This window comes from Lycium barbarum, chromosome 7 (genome assembly GCF_019175385.1).
Source record: "Lycium barbarum isolate Lr01 chromosome 7, ASM1917538v2, whole genome shotgun sequence".
Lineage (NCBI taxonomy): Eukaryota > Viridiplantae > Streptophyta > Magnoliopsida > Solanales > Solanaceae > Lycium > Lycium barbarum.
Window position 1 is genome coordinate 100,969,905 of NC_083343.1, and position 11,170 is coordinate 100,981,074.

Sequence of the window (11,170 nt, forward strand, 5' to 3'; positions counted from 1 at the left end):
CCGTAGATTACTGTAGATTTTACCAGTAATAGTGTGAAACATGAGATGGAATTTCTAGAAAGTATCTACGATTAAATTTTGAGACTTGGACAATTAATAATGTACAAATCATTCAGATTGTTCCCAGAAAGGTATGAAGAATGAAAGTAGTAACATTCCCCGTATTTAATATCATGCTTTGTTACATTTTAAAACAAATAGGAAACAAAAAAACTGTACTAAATCTCTAAACATTAACTCACAATAAACAGACGGCAAAGAAAACTAAAGCTGACCAAAGCATGCTTCCAAGAGATGATAATTTGTTGCTATTTGATCTTACAACACTTCCTCTATTGAGTGTTGAAACGTGTAGCACTGTTTTTGTTGGCTCTGTTTTAGTGTCTCCACAATGTCCAATCCCTGAATCCAACAATGTCCCTAAATCATCTCCAAGACCATTTTCCTTATTATAACAAAGTCCTTCATTATTCGAAAGCTTCATTTTCCTTCTCATTCTCCATACCATGTCTCTCTTAAATGGGATAGGACCACTTAACATGTTATTGTTTAGCCTTATCTCACTTATGCTAGTTAAATTACCAAAACTCGATGGGATTGAGCCGTTCAATTTGTTCCCATCGAGATGGAGAACTCGAATTTTAGGCAACCGGCCTAGTGAATTCGGTATCGGGCCTTGAAGGTTCATATTGGATAGCCCTAAAATCATCAAGTCCTTAAAACCATGATCAAACGTGTTATCAGGTAGAGTAGCCGAGTCCATTGAATTTCCATTCAGAACTAAGGCTTGGAGAAAATGCAATTTCTTGAGTGACATTGGGAATGGGCCTGTTAGACTGTTGTAGCTCAAATCCATAAGGATGAGTTCATTTAAGTTGTCGATGGACTTGGGTATTGGACCGGTGAGGCGATTGCGACTCACGTCTAGCTTTATAAGCGAACGAAAGCTCGTGAGTGTGGATGGAATTGAACCCATAAGGTGATTTTGGTTAAGGTCCAGGACATTTAACCGAGGAAAATTTAAACTCGGAATTGAACCGGTTAGTTTGTTGTCACTCAAATCTAAAGACCTCAAACCGGTGATACGGCCCAGAGAAGCCGGTAATGAACCATTAAGATTGTTTTTGTGAAAATCGAGGACTCTCAAACTGGTTAAGTTACCAAACTCATTAGGAATAGGCCCTGTGAAACCATTTTCTCTTAAAACTAGTGTTTGCAAAGTGGTCCCTAATTGGGCTAGAAATGGTGGAATGGGCTGAGGATTATTACTGAAGCAACGATAGAAGAATAAAGTCCGAAGGTGTGGGAGTTTTGTAACGGAAGGTGAAATGAACGAATGAGTCGAGTCACATGTAGGAAATGCCGTATCATCAGACAATGCTCCGAAGGAAAGTGAGACAACATGGTACACGTTCTCGTTGTCGGGCATGCACTCGATCCCGTGCCATCGTCCCCGACAAACGTCAGGGATATCGGTGGCCCAGTCGTTCCCCGTGGCCCTCATAATGTCGTAAACTGCTTCTTGTTCATGGGGATCGGTTCGTGCACGGTTATTATTCATAGAGAAGCCGGTTTGCGGGGCGTCAACTAGAGCAGAAGGCGCACTAGAATCCGACATTATTACGGTGAATGACCAGCCTAGAGGAAAGGAAAAAAGAGCTAGTAGTAAAGTTGTTTGTATTGAGAGAAAAAGGGCCATGTTATTGGAAGCAAAGGAGTTTTAAGTGACAAACTTGTTATGATGCCTGGATTTGTAGGGGACTTTATAAGTGACAGGATATTTATGGAAATCACTAGGTTGGGGAGTGTGATAAGTGAATGAAAATAGGTGGGTGCATAAATTTAAGTTGGGTAATTATGGATTCACGAGCACGAGGAGGAGATGAAGTAAATGCAGAGTTGTGTTTTAATGAGCATTTATCACTGTCACGGGGTTTGAGCCTGCTTCAACGTCAGCCAAGTCTAGGCCCACATAGAAGTAGGCTTGGGGTCCATATCGAAATCTCAACTTATCAAGTATATCGAAAACAATGTTTTTTAAGAAAAAGGAGCTATTATATAGAAAATCTGAATTAGTATCATGTCTCAACATAATTACATAAACCGCCTCCAATTTTCTTCCTAAACAGAGGAAGAAAAAAATTACTACTACCATTCAAAGTTCCAAAGCCCCAAGGCAGTGTTTCTTTTTAAAAAAAATATTTATCCGCATCGTGTGATTAAATCAAACCTTCTAATTGTAGTTAAGTGATTTAATAAGGTGAAAATACATGTTAGTTAACCATGATTAAATCTATTAGCTTTAGGTACAAGCAAATTATCATGTGTTGATCTATTGACTTGGCATAAACACCGAATGTGCCTAAATTTTTACCGTATTTCTTCCCTCTTTTGCACTTTTTATTCTTTAGTGCCTAATACAATTTGCATAAAATATGCCTTATACTTTTGAAGTGTAATTTTTTAAGCATCCTTGTATTAATCTTTAGAACATATATTGAACATAAAATACGCCTAGTTTCAAGTATGTTGGCACACATGTTATGTTAAGAAACATTCAAGACAGAGTAAAAAGACAGTCTGGTGCACTAAGCTCCCACTATGCGCGGGGTTCGGGGAAGGGCCGGACCACAAGGGTCTATTGTAGAAAAACATTCAAGACTGAGTGAAATAGAAAAAGTTTTGGATATCCACTTAATTGTGTCTTCAGAGAATTCCTCTCTACATTCATATCTCCTGGTCTTGAAATCTTCTCTTCTAATCAAGGGTCTCTTTTTTCCAATTTTGCTTTAGTTCAGCTAAAATTTCAACTGCTGTCCACAATGCGAATTCTATTTTTTTTTTCCTTTTTCATGTGCTGATGGGAAGATTATGACAATGTTGAGTTGAACGCATTGCTTTCACTTTGAACTAGGTCTATTATTCTTAAATTTTTAGGTGATATGCTCATAATTTAAGTCAAAATCCTCGTTTGGACTCAACGGATACTCTGACATGGAACATCAGAGTACAAGAGAAGGATAAATCTAACATGAGCTGCTTTTTTTCTGCATGCGAAAAGGTAAGTATCAAAGTTCTATACAACCAACCAGCACAAACACCATAATTGGATACTTAAAGTATCCACAGTATAGGGTTGGGGATTCATATGTACGCAAGTGTTCCTTTTTAGGAAGTCTAGACATTTTCTATCACACAAGGGAAACACGAAGGGAAATAGTGGAAATCGAATCTACAAAAGTGTGAAAGACTTCCATCGATAACACTAAACTATAAGCATCAGTCATATGTACTGAAAGTTAATCCTCAGAATCTGAGTATGGTGGACAAGATCCATCATCAACATTAGCTAATGGATTGAAGTAGATCGAGCTTGGATCAGTGCATCCAGGTACTAGATCAAGATTGCAACGATCACCCTGCATTAGCATTGTGTCCCATTAATCAGTAGCAAAGTTAGCAATTCAAATAAAGGGATTCAAAAAAAAAAAACTTATGTCAAGAGGATTCAACAACTTATATATGTGCAAAAAAATCATTTTCCCCCTATTTACTTTGGGAACTTTTCGATAAAGGGGGGTTCAATTGGACACCCTCGCACCCCTCTGCCTCTAATCAAATACTAGCTTTGAAATGAAACTCTCAACTTCCAAATAAAGGACAACTTTGTTGAAATAGAAAGAAAGAGAAAAGACGTTTTTTACTTACTCCGTCCACATTCAAGTTACCAACCATAGCACATCTTATGATCAAGATATTCGTGTCAGGGAAAATTGCCCTGTCACAGGCACCCTCCTGGCTCAGCTCCTGTGCAAGACCCTGCATAACAAAATACAATCAGACCTGCCTATAACAGTCAACCTCTTTAACAAATAACAATCATATTTCCTATGGAACCAATCTTTCATGTTACAGAGAAGTTTGACTTTAGTCCCTCTATCATGATGCCGTATCACTCTTCAAGAGAAGCTATAAAATGAGAATTATTTTTATTAGAGAATGGAGCAATACAAGCATCGTACAACAAGGTGATGCAGCCCAAATGTTGCACCCTCGATGGTGAAAGTCCAATAGTCACAAAGAATCACTAGCTTAGGCTCTGATCCAACTAGCATGGCGGTAACATGGAATACCTTGTGAACTAGTAAGGACCACCTTGTTCATATCTTTTCTTCTTTTTCCTTTTTTTTTTTTTTTTTGAAACTAGTAACTGTATTGTATTCCATATGAATAAAACAGTACATAGGTTGTACTGAAACCATATCTACAAAAGTACTTCAAGACTCTACTATTCTAATCCTATATTGAATCTAATACATCAATAATGGAAATAGTATCATCTGAGTAGGCCTGATTACACCAAAAACAAAGCAGTAAAATACAATTCAACTTGACCTTCTGCACTCCATTCTCTATACTCTCAAAACATCTGGAGTTTCTCTCCTTCCATATTGCCCACCATATGCTGGCAGGGGCAATTCTCCATCTATTTCTGTTCTTTGCCTGCAATCCTACCTCTTCCCAACTCTTTAGAGCCTCTGAAACCTTGCTAGGCATAGTCCAGGCTATACATTTGAGATTTAAAAATATTCTCCAAAGCTGTTGTGTAAACTTACAGTGTAGAAATAGATGGTTAACTGTCTCTGCTGTTTCTCCACATAGGAAACATCTAGAGCATAAAATTATCCCCCTTTTCATCAAATTATCCTGTGTAAGAACTGCTTCTTTAGCTAAAAGCCACACAAAACAGCTAACTTTATGTGGGATTTTGGATCTCCAAATGTGTTTCCAGGGCTAGTTGGTAATCTGTTGAATTGATTGATTCATCATCCTGTAGGCTGAACTAACTTTGAACACTCCTTTTTTATTCCCCAGCCACCAAAAAACATCCTCTCCTAGCTGAAGTCCCTTAAATTGTTGCAATATGTTAAGAAAATCAGCCACTCTTTGTATCTCCCAATCATTGATTTGCCTTTTGAAAGTGAAATTCCATCCTTGAGGTGTCCACAAATCAGCCACAGTCCTTTGATGATCTAAGACAATGTTGTATATATCTGGAAATAGTGTTTCCAGATGACTAACCTCAAGCCAATTATCCTTCCAGAATCTGGTTTTGACCCCATTCACTACTTTGATCTTGGAGTTGCACTTAACTTCATTCCATAAGGTTCTTATGGATCTCCACAGACTAACCCCATATGGTGTGGTAACCTCCTTTGTCATCCAGCTATCTTCCTCTTCATATTTTGCATTGATAACTTTCCTCCATAAAAGTTGATTTTCATTGGCATACTTCCATAGCCACATCATTCTGAGTGCTTTGCTATGCATTTTCATATCTTTTATTCCCAATCCCCCACTCTTCTTGCCAGTGATCACTACTTTCCACTTCACCAAGTGAAATCCTTTTTTTTCTTTATTTCCTTGCCACAGGAATTTCCTCCTGATGCTATCCAACCTCTTGATAATCCCTGCTCGAATTGGGAACAGAGACATCATATATGTTGGTAAGGCATCAAGGACTGAGTTGATGAGTGTCACTCTACCCCCAAGGACAAATATTGGCTTTTCCATCTGGCTAGTTTTCTCTCACATTTTTCAATCATATTGTTCCAAATCTCTATTGAATTAGATTTGGCTCCCAGAGGCATTCCCAGATAGATTGTTGGCAGAGTACCAACTTCACCACCTAGATTTGCAGCCAACAAGTTCATGTTTGGGACTTCATTGATAGGATACAAAAAACTCTTCCTCCAATTAATGTGCAGCCCAGAGATTCCTTCAAATAGGACTAGTATCATCCTTAAAAACCTTAGTTGCTCCTCTTCAGCATCACAAAAGATCAGTGTGTCATCTGCATATTGGAGGTGTGTCACCTCCAGACTTTCATTACCAGCTCTAGCCACCTCAAAACCATTTATCCACCCATTCACCTTTGTTGTCTTGATCATATTGTTTAGACCTTCCATTGTAATCAAAAATAGGAAAGGTGACAAGGGGTCACCTTGCCTGAGACCTCTTTGTGCTTTAAAAAAACCTGCTGGAGAACCATTAATCAGAACTGAGAAACTAGCAGTTGATATGCAGAATTTGATCCATTGGATCCATTTTTGTCCAAAACCCATCATCTCCAAAACCTAGAGTAAGTACCTCCAGTTTACATGATCATATGATTTTTCAATATCTAACTTGCAAAGGATTCCAGGTTTCATCTGCTTAAACCTGGAATCTACTGCTTCATTAGCTATTAGCACAGCATCCATAATTTGTCTGCCCTTAATGAAGGCCATCTGCTGGGAGTCCACTAGTTTTTCAATGACCCCTTTCATTCTTTCAGTCAACACTTTGGAAAAGATTTTATAAATGCTACCTATCAAACTGATAGGCCTGAAGTCCCTTAGTTCCTTAGCACCTTTCTTCTTAGGAATGAGAGTAATGAAAGTTGCATTAAAACTTTTCTCAAAAACTCCTTGCTCATGGAAGTTGTGAAAAGTGTTCATTATGGCATGCTTCACTACTTCCCAACATTTGATGAAGAAACCCATGGTGAATCCATCAGGGCCTGGAGCTTTGTCAACTGCACACAATTTTAGACATCTCAATACTTCATTTTCTTCAAAACTGCCTTGTAAAGACTCCTTTTCCTCCTCTGATATAGTAGGGCAATTTGTGAAGTTACAGGATGGCCTCCATTGTGTAGTCTCAAAATACAGCTTTTGATAGTAATCAATTATCTCTTCTTCAATTCTAGCTGGCTCCTCAATTGTTTCTCCCTGAATCACAAGCTGATCAATATTGTTATATCTTCTGTGAGCATTTGCCATTTTGTGAAAGAACTTAGTGTTCTTGTCCCTTTCTTTTAACCAGAGTGATCTTGATTTCTGTCTCCAAGATATTTCTTCATTCTTGACCAACTCCTCATACTCCATAAGCAAAGTTGCCTTCTTGATTGATTCCTCTTCTGTTAGGGCTCTTTCTTCCAGCAGTACATTCATTTCAGCCATCTGTCCTAGCAAACTTCTTCTTTTAGAGCCCAAGTTTCCATCCTCACTTCTGCTCCAAGTCTTGAGATTAGACTTTAGAGCTTTTAATTTACAAGCAAGTATGTAGTCTGGTTTGCCTGTGAAGTTGAAAGAATTCCACCAACCCCTAACTCTATCCACAAAACCCTCGGAACCTAGCCACCAGTTTTCAAATTTAAAATAACTTTTTCTCCTATTCCATGAATCACCTTGTAAAGCAACAGGAATATGGTCTGAAACCAGTCTTTGAAGAGGAATCTGTTTCAAATTGTTGAAACTGTCATCAAACTCTTTTGAGATCAATATCCTGTCAATTCTAGAAGCTATCTCTAGATTGTCACCTTTGAACCAAGTATAAGTAGCATCCTCAAGCTGTAGGTCAATTAGGTTCATGTCTTCAATGAAATCAGAAAATTCCTTCATCCCCCTGGTTCTTTGAGTACAATTTTTCTTCTCTGAGATAAACCTAGTGACATTATAATCTCCACAAACAGCCCATGGCCCTTCCATTAAGCCCCTCACATAACCTAATTTTTCCCACACCAATCTCCTTTCTTTATAAGAGTTTGGAGCATACACTCCTGTGATATGGCATGAGAAGTTTTGTAATTGTGCTTCAAACTTGCAGGTTAGAGTGTAAGCACCTATTTCAAGAATATCCCCCTCCATACTCTTTTATCCCACATCAACAGAATCCCCACATAAGAGTTAATGGCGACAAGCCCATACCAAAATTTGCAACTCATTGCGCACGCAGCACAATTCAAGCAACAAGCTTTAGGCAATCACTGTCACATGAAGAGACCACTACTAGTTCATAAGACAAGTACCAGATTTAGCTAATGACCATGATTCATATATTCCTCTTTTAATAAAAGTGACAAAAGAGTCATTGATTATCAATCTAGCTAACTAAAAGACTAGAATTGAATGTTTGCTACCTCAGTGAAGAATTCAGTCGGTTTATTTCTCCAAGCCTTAGGGACTTGAAATTGTAGTCTATAGGGACCATCCCATTCCGTTCCATTTGTGAACGAGAAGATCAAACTCAGAGCTGAAAAGGATAAATAAAATTTTAAAAATAGGAGGCAACGATTTATTCTTCTGCTACAACTAGGAGAAATTTCCTAACTAAAAGTCTAAAACTCACCATGCTTGGGAATACATATCTGAATCGTATAAATAGGAAGATCAGCTTTTCCTCTGATTTTCTGGAGCATTACCCTAGGCTCACCACCACACATGATAGGTTGGTTGAAACCTCCTGAATTTGAGGCTCAAGAATTCAGCATTTCGGAATAGAGGTGATCAAATTTTATCTTACATGTTCTAATTAAGAGTTGAGATTGTAGCAGAATGAAGAAATATTGCAAACATGAATGAAAAGAAGGAAGAAACCTGTTGGATTTGTTTGGAGAAAAGCATTTACTTCGGAATGTATTAGGGATAATTACATTTTTGGACTTTTCAAAAGAATAATAGCCAGCAAATGTATAAGTTATGTATATTAAGTGTAAATATACAGATAATATACATATTATATACTCAAAACATACATATAATATACATAATTAGTGTATAAGTTTTGTATATTTTGGCTAGTGTCCGAAATTAATTTTGGGCGACGGGCCAAAATGAAAGAATCTCTCTTAGCTTCATAATCTGAGTAATTATGTGAATTGGAAAATCCTAATCGACAAGAACTTACCATTAAAAGCAATTCCAAATTCTTCATTAGGAACCATATTGTTTGCAGCTGGATTGTAAAAAAGCTTCAGTCTCTCGCCCTGTCAAAAAAGATATCGGACCTAGATTAAACGGCATTCAAAGCCATTATATATGAAAAATAGATCTATTCATTTTTTCGGAAATGTAAGACATACTGCTGTTGGGGGAAGACCATTCATTGTTTTCCAATATACTGGTGATTTTCCGAGGTCAAATTTAGCCCATGTAGGAAGTGTGTATCTGTAACATGAACGTTGACGATTGTTAAACTTCCATAGTTGCATATCATGTATACATGGATAGTAAAAGACTAACGTGTAACATGAACATTGACGATTGTTATTCCATAGTTCCATATCACGTATACATGGATAGTAAAAGATGCTAACTTGCCATTCATACAAGAACTTACAGAGAAATTGGTTTCCCTTAAATTAGGATATAGAAAAACTGAACTATACTTGGGAATAAACCTTTGCAGCTCATGTATTTTGGAATTTAACTTCTGTATGCTGACAATTTATAGAAGTTGGATTAGTAACCCGAAATATTGAACATGTAACTTGCTATAATAAGTTTAAATACACTGGTACTGTAAAATTTCTTTACGCTTTCAGCATATTTAAGTTACTAATTCCTGCAATTTGATGCTAACAAAATTCAGTATATCGCATTAGAAGGCAGAAGATTGACAAGAGAAAGGTGAGCTTACTCTTTGATTTCCTCTGCTGCAGGGGGAGTTGCAACTGCCGCAGCAACTATCCCCCTACTAATTCTTACTAGTTTCCTTGTAGCTGGATAATATCTTCTCATTTGACCACCCATAAAACTTGTAGCTGCATTTTGGATATACAGATACATTAGACAAATGAAACACTACGCACACACATAAAAAAAGAAAAGAAAATTAGCTATGAACATTGTTGCTAATCAGTCGCTAAATAGGATTAGATACGTATCTGCTGTTTAGCTACAGAATTTCGTTGTCGTTAAATCCGGTTTTTTTTAGTAATGAAATAAGACAAACTAAAATAGATTACTTCATAGATACGGACCAAAAAAGAGGGGAAATCATGCCAATGAAATGGAATTAACACAAGTAGTATGGAAGACACAAGCACAGCTTAAGGAAATGAAAAGCTCAAAGAGCATAATTGAGTTTTCTTTTTTCTGTTGGTTTCCTACCCGGAGTGTCCTGTACTAAGCTTTGAACCCCGACTAATTCTCATTGGCCGAGTTTCTATTGGTTATTTGCAAGTTAGATTAAAGTCATTATGCAAATCAAACTTATATCAGGGAATCAATTAACTATGCCACAATCCCTAATTAGTTGGGTTGACTGCATGAAGCATCTGTACTCTATTCTACTGTATTTGGTTATACTTCATTCCCATATAAAAGAATTTATCTTTTGAACAGAATTAGGATATTTCTAAAACTTTTCTCTAAATTTTTCACTGATCTCTATACTAACGCGATTTTAAATAAAAGATTGCTTGGACAACATTGTATTAATGAAACAGCAACGACTAATAATTTATCTCCACAGTAGGGCAATTTTAAACCAATTAAGTGAGATCCATCTCAAAGTATTGAAACAACATGGATAATCTCCTAGGTTTTTTAGATTGTAATAACAGGTAAAGTCATCTTCAAACAATCATCTAAATTGCAAGTTATTAAAGCAAATATATGCATACGCAGATCAAGAAAGTTCTTTAATGGTTGAAAATTGTCCAAGCTGCGACATCTATAATCAGATAAGGAAAAATAGTGGTAAAAAACAAAATCCGTCGCTAATCCCATTTAGCGACAGATTACCAAAAAATTCTGTTAGCTACAAGCAATTTAGGGAAAGATTAGCGACGAAATTTATAGCTAATTCTAATTTTTTGATAGTGCAAGAAAGTAGCGTACCATATATTTTTGACACAGAGGGACCTGCATTACTATTAGAAGCAGAACGAGTTGCAGATAATATGGAGGGACTTGTTGATGCTGCAGCCATTTTGGAAGCTGTAGGATGAGAAAGTTAGAAACTCTTCCAAATAAATAAAAGAAGGATAATATGCTCTAAGGTATAAATTGGCAACCACACAAAATACAAACTTTTTTTGGACTTAAAAAAATATCTCTTACCCCCAGAAACAGACAGACCACTTCATTTTCGCACTTAGCATGAATCTTCAACTCTAAAATAATCTTCATCTTAAAATCAAACTATTTCAATTATCGACTAAAGACTTTGATTTAGATGTTCAGATTTTTTTTTTCTTCACATGTAAAAACAAAATCTAATTATATATCTTTTGTAGTAGAATGATGGTTCATAATATTTTGGCATCTAGTGGTGTCCATAAAGATATTAAACTTCTCCATCTAGTGCGGTGGTGGGCCAGAATTTTCGCTAAAGGAATTCA

The 11,170-nt window shown here is 36.8% G+C and overlaps 2 protein-coding genes across 2 annotated transcripts; both read right to left on the reverse strand.

Moving 5' to 3' along the window:
- Positions 1 to 134: 134 nt before the first annotated feature.
- On the reverse strand, positions 135 to 1,778 carry LOC132603648 (protein TOO MANY MOUTHS). The gene has a single exon (XM_060316790.1). It carries the CDS (start codon positions 1,697 to 1,699, stop codon positions 239 to 241), a length of 1,461 nt encoding a protein of 486 aa, XP_060172773.1. The 5' UTR covers positions 1,700 to 1,778; the 3' UTR covers positions 135 to 238.
- Positions 1,779 to 3,021: 1,243 nt separating this feature from the next.
- Positions 3,022 to 10,822, reverse strand: LOC132603649 (protein POST-ILLUMINATION CHLOROPHYLL FLUORESCENCE INCREASE, chloroplastic). The gene is made up of 8 exons (XM_060316791.1): positions 10,668 to 10,822; positions 9,463 to 9,586; positions 8,906 to 8,990; positions 8,731 to 8,809; positions 8,173 to 8,286; positions 7,964 to 8,076; positions 3,709 to 3,819; positions 3,022 to 3,419 (listed from the first exon to the last, which is right to left on the reverse strand). Exons 1-8 carry the CDS (start codon positions 10,756 to 10,758, stop codon positions 3,300 to 3,302), a joined length of 837 nt encoding a protein of 278 aa, XP_060172774.1. The 5' UTR covers positions 10,759 to 10,822; the 3' UTR covers positions 3,022 to 3,299.
- Positions 10,823 to 11,170: the final 348 nt, after the last annotated feature.

Coding starts and splice junctions, on each gene's coding strand:
- LOC132603648 (XM_060316790.1), bottom strand. CDS start 1,699: ATGGCCCTTTTTCTCTCAATACAAACAACTTTACTACTAGCTCTTTTT.
- LOC132603649 (XM_060316791.1), bottom strand. CDS start 10,758: ATGGCTGCAGCATCAACAAGTCCCTCCATATTATCTGCAACTCGTTCT. Junction 9,587..10,667: donor CTCTGTGTCAAAAATATATG/GTACGCTACTTT, acceptor TCCAAAATGCAG/CTACAAGTTTTATGGGTGGT. Junction 8,077..8,172: donor GATATGTATTCCCAAGCATG/GTGAGTTTTAGA, acceptor TATCCTTTTCAG/CTCTGAGTTTGATCTTCTCG.